This window comes from Phoenix dactylifera, chromosome 11, assembly GCF_009389715.1.
Source record: "Phoenix dactylifera cultivar Barhee BC4 chromosome 11, palm_55x_up_171113_PBpolish2nd_filt_p, whole genome shotgun sequence".
NCBI classification, from domain to species: Eukaryota; Viridiplantae; Streptophyta; class Magnoliopsida; order Arecales; family Arecaceae; genus Phoenix; species Phoenix dactylifera.
This window is the reverse complement of record NC_052402.1, coordinates 18,333,168-18,349,637: the sequence shown is the minus strand read 5'-3', so window position 1 is coordinate 18,349,637 and position 16,470 is coordinate 18,333,168. Positions and strand designations below refer to the sequence as shown.

At 41.1% G+C, this 16,470-nt stretch overlaps 1 protein-coding gene across 1 annotated transcript in view; it reads right to left on the bottom strand.

The window, feature by feature from the left end:
* Window positions 1-3,410: 3,410 nt before the first annotated feature.
* The window catches only part of LOC103722459, a 30,530-nt gene continuing 17,470 nt past the window's right edge, over window positions 3,411-16,470 (bottom strand). Inside the window, exons 2-3 of the mRNA XM_008813026.4 lie at window positions 14,163-14,470; window positions 3,411-3,986 (exon numbers count right to left, since the gene is read on the bottom strand). Of these exons, the coding sequence (XP_008811248.2) occupies window positions 3,631-3,986; window positions 14,163-14,470 (664 nt within the window). The 3' untranslated portion in view covers window positions 3,411-3,630. The remainder of the gene's footprint in view (window positions 3,987-14,162; window positions 14,471-16,470) is intronic.

The window sequence follows — 16,470 nt, the reverse complement described above, 5'->3', positions numbered from 1 at the left end:
GCTCCCTTACTCCATACCTTCATCCTTAGGACTCGGGCCAGGGTTCAACATTACTAATCTTCCTCTTCATATGAAGACCAAAATATAAGCCCTCAAGATCAATTTCGACAGGTCGGTATTGGATGAAGATACACGAAAAAGTACAGGCTTTGTTACATGGGACCCCGTATTGCAGGGTGGTGGCAGCGGGACAGAGTTGCGAGCTACCTGAGCGGATCTTCAACATGCAAGGCGGGTGCTGCAGGCAAGTTTGGTTGTCCTAGAGGACAATTTGTCCACGGTGATCAGATGGATTCAGGAGGGTCCGAGGGACGAGAGCACGGACCACCTCTTGATCTGAGATATAGGGATGATGACGGGGAATGGGGTGGCCTTCCAGGCCAAGCATGTATTTAGAGATGCCAATGGAGCGGCCGACTGGGTGGCTGCCTATGCGGCTTACCACATAGGATACACCCTGTGGTCAGAGGAGGGGAAGTTGCCACGGGCACTGTGTGAGCTTGTGTTTTATTATTTTATTAAGTGTATTCGTACACGCACTGTATAATGAACCCGCCAAAGCCAAAAAAAAAAAAAAAAAAAAAAGCCCTCACCGATGTAGAAAGAAATGTCTTTTGAAGTGAGATGACCAGTAGAAGAAGTAGGTGAAGCTCGTGGATGTCATTTACCCAATATTTCAAGCCTCCCAATATTTCAAGCCTAGAAATCCACAGAAATGTCTTTTGCAACCAAGATACGAATACCTCGGCTTCCTTGTAGCTAAAGTCACTCAAAATTGCCACCATATTGTCCATCGTATCTGCAATTGGAGTAATAACACAATCAATAGCATTTATCTCCATCCACATCTTTCTTGAGCTGGACTAGGGCTTGGTACTGGGAGCCATTACTTTCCTAACGATCGTGATCATTGATTGATCCTTTGGTTAGAAGGCAACTTAGTACAACTATCCTATTGCTTATTCAGTCTATACTTTTGGCCTTTGGTTGTGAACTTTCCGGAGGTGACGAGGATCGATTGCAGTGTCAAGGGCGGTAGTGAGGAGGAGAGAGGAAGGCAAGGAAGAGGAGAAGCTTGTCATGGTGAAGTTTGAGGTGGAGGAGGTAGCGGCGAAGAGGGACTCGAGAGTGAGGCTAGAAGGAGAAAGAAAGGGAAGAGAAGGAAGAGGATGAGCGAGAATTTTTTTTTAACTAATATCTACTTGAGTAACAGCAATTCGTCTTGTTGCCATTTTGACGGTAAGTCGACCTACGAAAGGCAGCCATGAGTTGTAGCTGAACAAGCAGCTCAATTTACGGTGCAGTTTGAGTTGATGGCATCAAAACAAGTGGGCTTGTCTTCATCTACAACTTGAGTTGCATGCAACTCCACCCACAAGACTCCAAGTTGCCTTCTATTTTACCTATCATCTCGATAATGATGGGGTGGTGCTAGTTTGGTAAACATCGGAACTTCTGCCAGCGAGTTGGCCCTTCCTAAGGGCAGCAGGAAGAATTGTGATAAGGGAAGGATTGGTGAGGAAGGAGGAAGCCGAACAACAGTTTTAGTCAGAAGACCGAGAGAGGAAGGCTTCTTTTTTTTTAATACTAAAGCAGATATTTTATACATTACGAGTATGGATACACTTAGTAGAGTCGGCAAACAATAAATCAGCAAGGCCCTTCTACTGGACGTTCATGGGCAGAGAGGCTAAGGAAAAAAACAATGGATTGATTACTCAATATGTCTCAGATGAGGTGTCAAGTTTACAGTCTTAACATTCAAGAGAGTTATCAGGTTCTGTAAGGAGGAGATGGCTGAAGCTTGGAAGGAATGGTAGCTGGCCCTTATTGAAAGAATGGTTGGTTAAAGGCTCAACGTAAGTTCCTTGCGAAGGTACGACGACATACATGGAAATCTGATATAGTTTCCTGCCGGACCGATGGCTAATGGACACAATGTTTTCCACTTCAAAGATGAAACCGACACAGCGAAGGCTCTGACACAGGTGATAGCAGGGCAACTTCATGGAAGGCCATTAAGGCTCCTCTTTCCAGACTGCAGGTTGGATACGCTTTGATGACCGACCATTGAAGTTTTGGAGAAGACTATGGAATGCTGAGGATTATTGCTGCAGCAGGACACTTTATAGCTGGATAACAATAGGAAGTATTTGGAGAAGATTGCCCATGCGAGAGTCTGTAGTGGCCGGAATCCGACATTCATAATGTTCAGATCAAGTTATCTTCCACCACCAAGGGCCCTCTGTCAAAATACTGGAGGTGGAGAATCTATGGTGGACTCGACCACAATGGCACAAACAGGAAGTTGGATCAAGAAAACCATGGCTGGTGGATGGAGGAGGGGGACACGAACCAAGTTACCAGCACGGACTCCAAAAGGAAGGGGGCCCAGGACAGGAAGGAAAGGGTCCAATTGGTTGGCTCGGGTGAAAGACTGGTAAGTAGACTGGGAGGTAAAAAACCAACTGATGGCAGGTTTCTGCCATCCAAAGGTCTGAGATGTCCCAATTCCCTCAAACGAAGAAGAAACCAGAACAATGTACAGTTTGTACCATGAAAAGTTGAGAGATGAAGTTGCCGCCGCATGACCATGGGATTTGCCACGCGCGGCACACAGAATGATGAGCAATGACAGTAAGGTTCGCTTACACCTAGAGCTGACTCATCTCTTCAAATTGCTGGAACTCCAATCAGGAGGAGATACACACGCTTCCAGTCTACCATCTAGAAAGCAGAAAGTAGATTATCAGCTATTCCATAGGAAAAAAGGATGAGTGTATGACACAATTGGAAGATGAGAGATGGCTCTTCCCAGCTATAGTATACTTTCCTTTTTGCTATGAGTAAGAAAAGGATGAAACCAACTTCTGCCAGTATTCTCATGTTCAATACAGCTGATGAAGATGACAATCATTTCATAGAGAAACAGATAGAACCTTTGAAGCCGCCAAAAGCCACAGGCTAACTAATAGCCGTGACTTACAATGGCACCCAAGGTCAGTCGTACCGGTACCGGTCGGCGTACCGGTGACGTCCCGAACCGGTACGAAACCGGTTCCGTACCGGTCCGAACCGGTGGCGTACCGGTCCGAACCGATTCCGTACCGGTTCTTCAACAATAAATTATCGGTACCGGATTTTACGCTGATCCGATACCGGTCCCAGGACCGGTACGTACCGGCCGGTACGGACCGGTACGGCAGACCATGATGGCACCTTTAACTCAACAGCAAACTAGCAAGGTGAACCATTTTACTGATAAAACCCCATGTGATGTAGGAAGGTATGAACTTGTTGAGTGCAGTAAACCTTCACCAATGCTGTGGAACCTAATTTCTGGAGACAATAGGATGCAGGGTTACAGGGAATGAACAGAACCATCTGATCAATTTCAGTGCAAATAAAGGGAAGAAACAAATAGGAAAAAATTCCTTCATTGCATATAAATTCAAAGGAGACTTTTTTGCACCTTTCAACCCCCCAACCCCAAGGAAAATGACTAAATTCAAACAATCAAGTGCACATGCATTCCTCATTTTCACACCATTGAAAGGGTGGCATTACCTAAACCATGTATTCATGTTCATCGTCTGATTCTGCAAAACACACGAAGTACTTTCATAAGCACTAGTCAGATAGGTCAAGCTCCCTTCTGCTCTTGATGACGACCTTTTTCCTCGTGTCAAAATCAAGTTTATCAAGATCTGAACCAGTTGCCAGGTACCCATAAAAGATCCTCTTCCTCTCACCAGTTTTCTCATCCACCTTGACCAGCGCTGGATTCTTATCATCATCACCACCAGAGCGAGAAGCTTGTGCACGTGCCCAACCTCTGCATCCATGGTTTTCCCTCTCAAAGTACTCCGCCAGGCGCTCAGCCTCCTTCAAGCCAGCTTGAGTGCTGGCAAATTTCACCATTGTGACACCCGTATGGCCCTCCTTTCCATAAATTGACTTTGACTTGCCGCCACCGAAACCCAGTTCTGCAAACAAAAATAGAGAACATAGTTCAGCAAATATTATTTAACTTCAGATTGTTTCATGAATTCTAGGGGCCCATGAGCACAACCAAATATCACTTGTAGGCATCACCGAGTGCTGTTCTTATGGAATGAAAAGAGTCCTCTCTTCAATTAAATAATCACTAGGTTACTGTAGTACTCGATGTAGTCGATGAAAGATTTATCACTTCACAGAATATCTGGTTCAGGTGATTCTGACATGACAGCTCTTCTATTTACCTGTCTTTTTTACCAAAGTGAGGATACTTTGCTCCGAGCTCTTACAGATTGTCTTTAGACCTATCATGCAGCATTAGTTCCATGCAGTAGCTTGTATCACTGACATTTTGCAGCATTTTATCTGAAGGTCGTCCAGTCCGGGTAGCCACTTCAAAGAGGGTCATTTTCATCTGAAGACAACATATTGTTTCTTTTTTTTGGTGCAAGTAGATTTAAATATCATTTGCAACAGGGCAGGTCTGCTACCTTACCCTTTAATGCAAGGCATCCTCTTTACAGAAGATACCCCCAACTGAAATTGCTAAAATCTACCGATCATAATAGGAAGAATTATGAAAATTCTAGATGAAAAGTTAGTCGAGCCCAAACAAAGTGAAACTTTGGTGGCAATATCCTTGTATGCAATTAAAACAAGGAGATAAGGTTTCCTGTACAGATTGTTCTTGTTCCCTTTGTTATATAATCATGGGGGAAGGGACAGAGAGAGAGAGATGCATCCCAAGTCAAAATCTGAAGTTTCATACAAGGTAGGCAATGTGGAGATGTACCTATTACAAAATCATATACAGTTATTATTGGATAATTGATTTTATAAAATTTGCCCAAATGTTGGTGCATGATGATGGACCCAGCACATACAAGGAGGATTTGTTTGGTGGACATGGTGGTAGCGGCAGGAATGGTTAGAATATGTGCAATGTATGACAAGCTGAGGCTAAAATTTGGTTAGCTGGAAAAGATACTAGAAGATGATTTCACTCACTAATGTGGAAATCATTGGTAGCTACAGGAATGGTTAGAATATGTGCAATGTATACCTTCTTCCACATGAGATAGGGGGAAAAATGTCAGCAACTTTCCAGTCTTTTCACTATAAACAAGGGGAGTATAAGGAACTGTGACCAAGCTACAAATTCCTAGAGGTCATGCTGCATCACTCGAAACCTGATATAAGAAAATGTGAAATGCAATTTAACTCATATAGTATTTTTTTCTTCAGGAGAATCAAGGTCATGATTCTCCGTACCGGCCCGAACCGGACGGTATGGAGCATACCATACCATACTAATTTGGTATTGGTACCCGATACAGGTGGCGTACCAACATACGGTATGTCGCAAAAATTTCGTACCATACTGTACCGACACTATGCTATTGTGGCACCGGTACGGGGTCCGGTACCGAGATGGCGAATCTTGATCAAGGTGGTACATACAAAAACGGTGGATGATGGAACTCAATACTCAAACTAGCAAGTTTAACTGTAGATATTTGTGAGACCAACAGAGAGCCCTAGTTATTAGCAAAATAACTAATATAAAGAACAACGCTGAAGCATAACAAATAAGATGCCAACCAACCTTGCCATTATTAGATTAGAGAGAGATGAATTAGTGCCCATAAAAGGAGAAAAGGTACCTTCCCTAACCAATTAGAGCCACAATGTCAGTTAAACTAACTAAATGAGACAAGTGAAGACAGAAATCATGTTAGCTAATCTCCGTTAATGTTGACATATTCATCACTGAGTCAACGATCAAAGCCCATTGCCCCAAAGATCAATATCTAGTTTCATATTTGTGATTCTATGTTAAATATATATCAATAGAAAGTGCAGTAACTGAAGCAATCAACCATAATCTCTCCAGCAACAATTATTTTATGGGAAAGGAAAAAGGATAGAGCAAAGATTTATGAGTGTTCAACACATATTCAACAATTTATAATGTGGTTAGGTAATTAGAAACGCATACATGTCCATCTGACTGTGGCTGGCAATCAAAATGAGCAGCAGTCTTTGCCAATTCCTCATATCAAATGAAATGCAATGATTAAAAAACATCAAAGTTTATCTATTACCTTGACTACAATTCTCATCATCAATATCACAATGACACTATCATCAAGGTTCATGATACTGGTTAAAGTATCCGTACCGGTACCCAACAAGTAAGTGTCCATATGGTACCGTTCTTTATACCAACACTCAATATGGAGGGGCATGCCAGGTATCGATTTACTACTGGTACGAGTTGATACGCCTAATATGGACCAATATTGTCGGTATTGAAAAAACCATGATAATTAGTAGAAGATCTAGAATATTAAGTTTTTGTTAGCTGCGCACGAAAAAATAATATGGCATTTACAACTACATCTGCATAATTACGGAAATTTTTTATTTAAATGTACACCTCTCTTTCACAACACAATTATCTATTCAAATATTATTATTACCTGAAGAGAGAGGTCTTACTGCTGCTGTAACAACAAAGGGCCTCACCCAAAATGGCTAGCCAGAAGGTATTATTTGGGTTCCTTGATCCTGTATAAGCACCCAAGATTTATCCAGCGAATAACTGATGTAGGACTAAACACACGCCCGCATGAGTCCTCACATACTCCTCCCATTTAAATTCTAACGTCCTCATCAGACTAAGAGTTCAAATCCATTCAAATCTATCGCAAGTACCACGATCAGCTCGTGGTCAGTCTCAATGGATCCGTGCTGCAGTGTCCCCTAATCCACATAAGTTATGGGCTGGGTCCAGGATCTCACCCAAAAAGGCTAGCCGGAAGGTATTATTTGGATTTCTTGATCGTATAAAAGTACCTAAGATCTACCCAGCAAATAACCAATGTGGGACTAAACACACCCACATGGATCCTCACATACTCCCCCCGTTTAAGCCCTGACGTCTTCTTCAGGCAAAGGGTTCAAATCCATTCAAATCTAATCACAAGCACCACGATCGGCCCGTGGTCAGCCTCAATGGATCCATGCTGCAGTGTCCCCTAATTCACATAGGTTATAGGCTGGGTCCACTCTGATATCATTTATAACAACGCAGGACCTCACCCAAAATGGCTAGCCAGAAGGTATTATTTGGATTCCTTAATCCTGTATAAGCATCCAAAATCTACCCAGCGAATAACCGATGTGAGACTAAACACACGCCGGCACAGGTCCTCATAGTCGCAACATCATCAAGGAAGTCAGACATGTATGACACAATGAGAAAAGCATAAAGGCCAAAACATAGAGGTTATACAACTTATAAATATGACCTAGTTAAATATATATGAGAAATAGGATGCATTTAAGAAAATACAAATGAGATTGTCGAAAGTTTCTGAAAGGAGGACAATGTCGTGATCCATTTCCAAATAGACGATATGGTGAACAAGTTCCAAGTCCCCAAGATTTTTTTTTGTTCAGCGCAATGATATAAAATCCTGAGAGCACTTCAACAATGAATTTAGTTCACACCCAACACCAGTTGAGATCAAATCAGTAGTAAGAGACTGAATTGCAAAGCAGCAATAGCATGTGGAACCCTGCATCACAAGAGCTATAAAAACTCCAATGTGGAAAAGCCAATTCGACTTCCAAGCTCTTCCAGCTTGTGGAACCTAGATGTATATATTGGCAAACCCATAATTTAAACTCTTAAACAACAATGGCAGCGCAATTGCTGATGGGTCAGCCCCAGTCAACCTGAACTATCAAGGGCAAGCCCAGACGCACCTATATTAGATTTTCAAATTAGCACAAACCTAGCCAAATCAAAATGGAGAGAGAACTGGGTTTAGGACAAGGATAATGTGGATGGTAGCTATCACCAATTGTATGCAAACCTTCTAAGGAGAAGGATAGTCTGGCATGGACAATGAGATGGGAGCGGATTAAATTGCATGATTGGGAGTTGCCAACGCCAAACAGCATATAATGGTGGAGAAAGGTGACATGACAACGAAGAGCATCTATGAGATGGAACACCCAATAGTGGAGGGGTGGAGGAAAAAGGGGAGGTAAGGAGTCAAGAGGAGAGGAGAGGTGCAATAATAATTTGAAAAGGGGCAACACAGTCAAGGGACTACATAGCCCATAAGCAATTGGAGGAAAGAAGCAGAGAAGGAAGAGGAAGAAACAAGTAGGTAGTAAGCTAGAGGAAAGGAGAAACGACACAAGAAAAAGAGGAGCTAGAAACACATGAGGAGAAGAGTAGAGGAAAAAGAGGGGGAACAGGAGACCAGCAAGAGCAAGAGCACTAGGAAAGTGTATAAGGAGAGGTGGCAGAAGAAGGTGAGGCAAAAAGCATGAAGATATAAAGCTAGCAGTTGTTTGCCGCCACAATCAAAGGTACACTTTCACGATTCTCATACGACACCCCTAAGGTTGAAAAAGGTCAGGCTAACTCGTGGCCCAACACAGTTCCAACATGGTTAGGTCCAACCAGACCCAATCATTTAGGCTCAAGAGACAATTTTACATCCAGAATATGACTCATACGACGCCCCTAAGGTTGAAAAAGGTCAGGCTAACTCGTGGCCCAACACAGTTCCAACATGGTTAGGTCCAACCAGACCCAATCATTTAGGCTCAAGAGACAATTTTACATCCAGAATATGACCTAGATAACAAGATGGATATAGGTCTATTTTCTTGCACAAGCCAGCATAAGCAAACCCATGGACTACTAAGGTCAAAGTCAAACATTAGACAACCCAAGCTGGTCTAGCCCGACCCATCCCAACTTAACCCAAGATCCCCTGACTTCGAGACTAACAACTCTATCATTAATGGAGTTCAAAAAGATTTTAAGACCTAGCAATGGTATCAATGAAGAAATGCGTGCTCACAAATAGAAGGTCATTAGATTTTAGATTATGTTTAGCATCAAATTTCATCAAGTGTTTCGCTCTGTTTATTTTGGTTTTATATTAGATTGAGATATCTATGAATTCTAAGTTTGAAGGACTTGCTCTAAAATTTTCAAGGACTTTATTGTAATCATATTAGTTAGAAGGGGTCCTACAAAAGTGCCATTTCATGTTACAAATAGTGGCCGACCATAAAAATACTTTATTATGATGGTTGCACAGTGAAATAATTAAAAAACTGCTGTTCCCTTCGTCTTCTTCCTGCATTTCACGTAATCAAGGTGTGAGAGCTCCTCCAAAGCAAGTTCGGTAGTTATCCTTTCTTCCTTTCTCCTTCTACTTCTTCCCACATCAGATCTGCATCTCTCCTTATTTCCTAGGGTCTATTTGTTCCCCTACTGTTGCTATGATTTAATTAGAAGCCATATTTGCAGCATACACATTTAATATCATTCTTAGGTTTAGTTTAGACAATTTTTTACATTCTACTGCATTGTTGTTTCTGTTCTTAACTAGATCATGCATTTTTTCTCATTTAGGAACATCTAGTCTCCTATATTTGAGGTTTGTCATAGGTTTAGCTTTCAGACTCATTCATATTGCTTGCTGTTTTGCATTCAAGTCATTTTAGGACAGCATTTAAATGCTTCCCTCAGGTGGTCCTTCATTAATCATGCACTTTTGGTTTGTAGGGGTATTGAGGATGTTCCTTTGTAAGTTGAGGACTAGGGTTAAATACTTAAATTGCATCTTTCTTGACAAAATTAGTGGGAGCAATCCATACCGAAACCTTTTTTATTCTTCTAAACTTTGTATCCACCTGAACTCTCAAGTGAACTTTTCTTTCCTCTTGCACTTGACCCAAAGCTAGGTCCAACATAATGTGGACCCAAATATATGGATCATGCAAGACCTACCGCAGGCTGGATGGGTCCAAACAATTTTCATGGACTCAGCCCGATCCAACCTAGTCAGCAAATCGATTGGGCCCAAGTATAAAATCATGTCCTAAAAGGAAACCAAGCCATGTTTAGATCAGGATTTTAAAATGTAGAGTATGGCTGCATATGTAAAGGTGGTTCCCAACCATACTAACCACCCATACTACATTGCTTGCCACATATAGGCCTTAAAAGCAATCCACCTAACATTTTGTGGCTATATATGCAGCCCTGCATATGAGGCTTGCTTAGCATTATGCCATACGTAGCATGCTTGGCATTGTGGGGCGACATATGCGGCCCATGGGCTCATGCAATGAAACTCTCTCAAGCTCCATTTGCAACACTAATTAATTGCAAGTAAAATTTCTGGGGCCACATATAGAACAAATGGACCAAGATTCGTCGTCTCGATACCGCACCCCATACTGGTGCCACACTAGTACGGTATCGGTACAGTACGGAATCTTTTCGACGTACCGAGTATCGGTACACCATCTGGTACAGTATGAAATCTTTTCGGCGTACCGAATGTTGGTACGCAAACCATATCGAGTGTCGGCACGCCATCCGTATCGGATACCGATACAAAACTGGTATAGTACGGTACATCCTGTACCGTCCGATTTAGGTCGGTACCGCGAACCATGCAATGGACTCTTGCAATGAAACTAGTTCAAGCTCCATTTGCAATAATAACTATGCAAATGGAACTAGGTTTGGACAGCCAAATGTCAGTATTACTAATAATGTTAATATGTTACACACATTATAACTATTAATAAAAAAGGGTGGCCCAATGCACAAAGCTCCTGGCACTATATGTCTAAGGAGGGTGAGATGTACACAACCTTACCCTCCCATGCAAGAAGGTTATTTCCATATTTCGAACCATGTCACCTAGGTCACAATAGAATAACCTTACTATTGCACCAACGCTCACCCTCTATGTTTTAACTATTGATATTAGATATTAAATACTTAGAAAGAAGCACCAATTTTAGTTGCTTTTATTATTAATATTACTATTATATATTCAAAAATATTATCAAGACTTTTTAATGCATCTAATGCATGGTAGGACGTATTGGTGCGTACCAAGCATACCGTAACGTATCAATACTGAACCAATATGCAATACAAGGAGCGAATTGAGTATCATGTGCCAAAATGGTACCAATATAAGGTATTGTATCGAGATTGAAAACCTTGATTTAATGTATTATATTTATTTTTAAATAGTTAAAAAATACTAACCACACATGTGCCCTCTTATGTAGCCCGCATATCGTAGCCACCTTTTGAAACTTGGTCTAGTTCATGCTAGACCAAGTCCATGATAGTCTTGGTTGAAGGCTTAGATGCCTCTTTCTTCTCTTCCTCTCCTTATTTCTCTCTTCACTCTTGATAAGGGCACGAGGTAGTTAGGGAAGAAGAATGTGTAGAGATAGCATACTCATACTGCACCACCTATGTGGCACTGAGTTCTTACTTCAAACCATTACAAATTCTCCACCTAAGTTCAAAGTAACTAGTAGTCAATATTGGCACACCATACCATCTTTGAGCTCCCTCATCCAAATGTCAGCTTAGACCATGAATTTACAAGAATCATCTTTAACCTCCAAGGAACCATTCTGTATTGAAATAGACATAAGCACAATATTTATGTATCAATGTCCAAAGCATCAAAATCATGCACATGCAAGCTCATGTTAATCCTAAATGTAACCTCTGCCTATATAAACCCTTGTTTGAGAAATAATTTCATGTACAAGGCTTGTACATAGTCAATAATAAGAATATATTACATGTTTGCATTATCTCTTCCCACTTAAAGCTTAAACATTATGCTAATTTATACTGCAGAAACCGCATTGTATCACCATTAACATGTTGCCTCCACTTTGCCTTCATCTCGAGCATATTATACCAATACTAATTACTCTTCCATGAGCATGATCCAATTAACAATCCTAATAGAATATATCTGCCATCATAAAGAATATAAAAACAAGCTTTCTTAAAAATGTCATCAGTTTAGCTAAAATTTACAAAGCCATCCATGAGGTCTTGTGGGTTGCATGATATACAACCACTTAAGTCCATCACCATGCTCCTCATGTATTCAAAAATCGTAAGCTGGACACTACAGTGGTGAAGGTTTCAAATGATGCGCCTAAAAGCAACAGATCAGATATTGACATTCAGTGTGTGTGTGTGTGCTTTTATATATATATATATATATATATATATGAACAATCTTCTCAACACTCAAAATCCAGCACCCCATTGCATTGAACATAGTTCAGATGGCAAAATTAGTTTTCCTTAAGTTGCCACTGTACTCTGATACACAACTTGAATCATATAAAAAAAAATGAAGCGATTCTATTTGATCAAATAATAAAGTTTCTAAATAATCTTTTTCAGATGCCACAACTGTTTAGAAGACAAATATCAAAACAAATTAAGATCTCAGCACATGTAACCATAAAAGATAAATATGGAAAATGAAAGCAAAATAGTCTATTTCACCTCTGATAATGTTAATCAGAGCTGACTCTTTAAAAGAAAACTCATAACCAAATAATCAACAGGAAACATGTCTATACTCTTCCCCTCCACTGCAGTTTTGTGCATCTCATACAAAAATAAGATCCTCATATAATCCATCTAGTTGCAAACCAAGAGAAGCAAAATAACAGAAGGCTAGCGATAATCAGGACTACACTTGTTTATGCCTAACAAGGCATAGATACAATGGAAACCTCAAACTATGCAGAAATTTGAGATTTTTATGGCAACAAATAACATTTCACTGAAGAGAAAAAAGGGACAGAGGGATAAGTTCCGTAAGCTAGCAGCACTGCATCTCGAGGGATATATAACACTATAGGTTTTAAAAAAGAGGGAGAAAAAATGGAACAAGGATTAGAGCAGGAAATAGGGAGCAGTGCAAACTGAGCTACATAACCATGCACTCAGGGACCACTATAAATGAGGTCAATTGAACAAGCCTCTACATTGGCCTATCATCAATATGCTCGCATCAATATACATGGGCCAAGTATATGGACCCAAAAAGGTCAAGCTGTGTATAACCCGAAATAGGTACATGGACTATTGCTCGCCAAATCAGAATAAAGTTTTGACCAATGTATGTTGTACCGGTACCGAGCCCCATACCGCTTACCCGGCAGCAAAGGTTGGTACGGCTCCGTGTCGTGCCATGATGGCCCTGTACCAACACAGTAGAGAGGAGAGAGGGAGAACAGGAGAGAGAAAAAAAGAGGGGGGGAAGGGAGGGAGAGGTAGAGGAAAAAGGAGAGAGGCCGGTCAGGGCCAGCCAACGGAGGCCGGGGAGTCGCGGAGGCGGGGCTCCTCCTCCGGTCCCTGTTTCGTTCGAAATAAGGGCCCGGAGAGGACCCCTTTTATTTTTGCGAATTTTAAGTGAAAGTCTGCCGCCTCCGCACGGAGGCTCCCCTGCTCCACCAGCCGGCCTCTCTCCTCCTTCCTCTCCCTCTCCTTCCCCTCCCCCGCTCTCTCTCTCTTTTCCTCTTTTTCCTTCACTTTCTTCCCCTCCGGCGACAGAGTCTCGGTTTCATTGCTAGAACCGTCCCAATCCACCGCCGGTATCGCTCAGGATGCCCCGCACCGAGTGGTCCGGGACGATTCCGCCGACTATGGTTTTAACTATGAACTATAAAACTTACCAAAATTGAAGACCCAAACAACTAAAAAACCATGGTAGACCTTATTTGATAAGCAACACCAGAATACATACCATATCACTAGAAACTAATGGGAGTTGTTGCCTTTGCTGAAGAAGAAACAATATGGCTCTAGTTATTTATGTGTCACCAAATAAGGCAGGAGCAGAACACAACTCAAATGGGGCAGTGTTGAATTTTATGTAGCTCAAAAATTCAAAGTGACATAGAGAACCGAAGGGGAGTGAGCAGCAATGTGGTTCATGAAAAGATGCATGAGATGGGATACCACATTAAAAATGTCACTACAAAAATTAGAAGCATAATGACAGTTCAACAAAAATCAACTGGCAGGTCAAAAAGGAAATTAGGATAAAACAACTGACTCATTTTAAAACACGACCAAATATATATTAAGGAGCCAAACCAAGCACGTTTCTGAATAGAACAAATAAAATCAAAGCAACTTTCGATCTCTTTGGATCAACAAAGTGGCTGATGAAAAATATATAGAGCATGACTAGTGAATCTTCAATTGTATAAACATTCTGATACGTTATCATTCAAAAAGGAAAATGAAGCCAATATGTCATAGATACCTTTAAGTTTAGTATCCATTTCTTTATTACCCATACCCTCCATGCGACCATCTTTTCTCCTTCCTGAATTTGTGTTATGAATTATCACTGCTGGTGGCCATATAACAAGATCTTCCCTATTTGCATGAGCATCATCAGCAGATAATAATTGATATGCCCTGGAGTTCTCAGGGGCCTTTGTGTGGTTCCATCCCATAAGAACACACAAGGCCTTGTGTAACCCAAGATGATCAACCCGCAACTCTGCATTTTGCGAGTTGTATGCATGCATAATAAGTCCATGCACATCTCCAAAGTCTTTAGAAGCCCTGTAATTTGGCACACAAGCACATTGAATAACAAAAGAATCAGAGTTTCCCTATTGAAGAGGGGGGAGAGAAGGAAACTGGAATTAAATGCATATCATTGTGAAAAAGAATGATAATAATTCCAAGTCTAGGAAAGCATGCATATATATTAGGTTACTATCAGCCTAACAGAGAAATGACGAAACAGTTTGCCATAATCACTAAGTTCAAAGCTATATATTCTTTGCAACCCATTGCATTGCTACATAAGTCCTTGTTTCATCACCTAAACCTCAACTACGGATTTCAACACAAAACCAGCATCCAAAACAAAGGTCCACAACCCAACTCAAGAATCTACTCAATAAAGGCAAGGTTCACCAAACCAATATCAGGGCTTGTACCGGTTGGCGACCGGCACGGTATGGTATAGGTTCGTACCATGTCATTCCTGGATGTACCAATTTTTTTCTGTTGATTCCAATTCAAAATTGGCAAAAAAAGGCAAAAAGGGTTCCCTTGTTTCAAAACGAAACAGAGGATCCCTTGTTCCAAACTTTCGATGAGGGCTTTCGAGCTCTCTCTCTCTCTAGGCCTCTCTCTCCCCCTCCCTCTCTCTCCGTCCCTCGCTCCCTCTATTTACCTCTCTATCCTTCTCCCTCTCCCTCCATAGGCAAGGTAAGACTTCCATTTTGAATTGAATCGATGAACCATGCCAGTAACCAACCGGTCTGGTTCGGTATGCTCCGAACCAGCCAATTTGGCACGATTCAGCAGACCTTGCAATAAACCACCAACACATAAATACAGAACCAAACTAATTTTCTGATTATATAACTCTTCACGAATTATCGCTCCCTTTAGAGCATTGCAATATAAGAAAAATAACAGACAGGAAGCATTGCAAACAATTCTAACTATGTATAATTGAACATGAATTAAAGAACGGAGTCCAAGCCAGTACAATCAATCTGGCAATGGAAGGTAGAACATCACAAAGAATTCTTTTGCACGACACCTTACAAATATTTCAGTGCCAAGCGTACCAGCAAAAAAGACAGCACATATAGCAGCATTCACAAAAATGTCCCGAAAGAAAGGATATCATAGGCCGATTAAATGAATAACAGCAGCAGCAATAGTTATGACAGCATGGGTGAAAGGAAGACCAAAGTGAACTCATTATGCACAACAGCTAAGAAATAAGCCTACAATCAGAACAAAATTAAACTATAGCAGCTAGCAAAAGGGTCAAGGCAGAGACAAGTTAACAATCGCAAAGAAATGAAGCAGACAGATTAGAATACAAGCGATCACACACTTGACATGATTAACTGATAAAGCAGTTTTCAAGGTGAGCAAGCAGACAAGCTAGCACCACTTTGTAGCAAGTTTAAAGAGCATCTCACACCAAACAGACAGAAATAAACATGCCACAAGTGGTATCTGTCCTAGTCATCCACCAAAAAACACTGGGCAGTATAAATAAAAGGTAAATTGTTCTTGCACAAATTAAAACACAAGAATCAGCAGATAACCCAATGAGAATTGCACAGCAAGATAAACACCAAGGAGGACAAAGAAAATCTCCAAATCCATGACATGTCTACATCTCAATCAATGAATAGTTAAACTTACATGCTCTCACCAAAAGGACCTGACGTATAAGCTTAAGGACGTATCCGAGTACCTACTTATGTACCTTAAGAAGGTACTTTTCTGTCTATGCAGTCAGCAGTCAACTGCAGCAATATATATCAGACATGGCTCAATAAGTAGTTCACTTAAAAGCACGTTGTAGTTAAACATTATAAAAACCTCCATGTGTTTTTCAACAACTACCGCATCCAAACAAAAGAGGTTTCATACATGTAACTGTCATGGACAAGGTATGTCGCACCGGCCCGAACTGGGCGGTACGGGGTGTATTGTACCATACTGGTTCGGTACGGATGGCATACCGTCAATATTTAAAAAAAAAATCCTCTACCGTACCGTACTGACACTGTACTAGTGTGGCA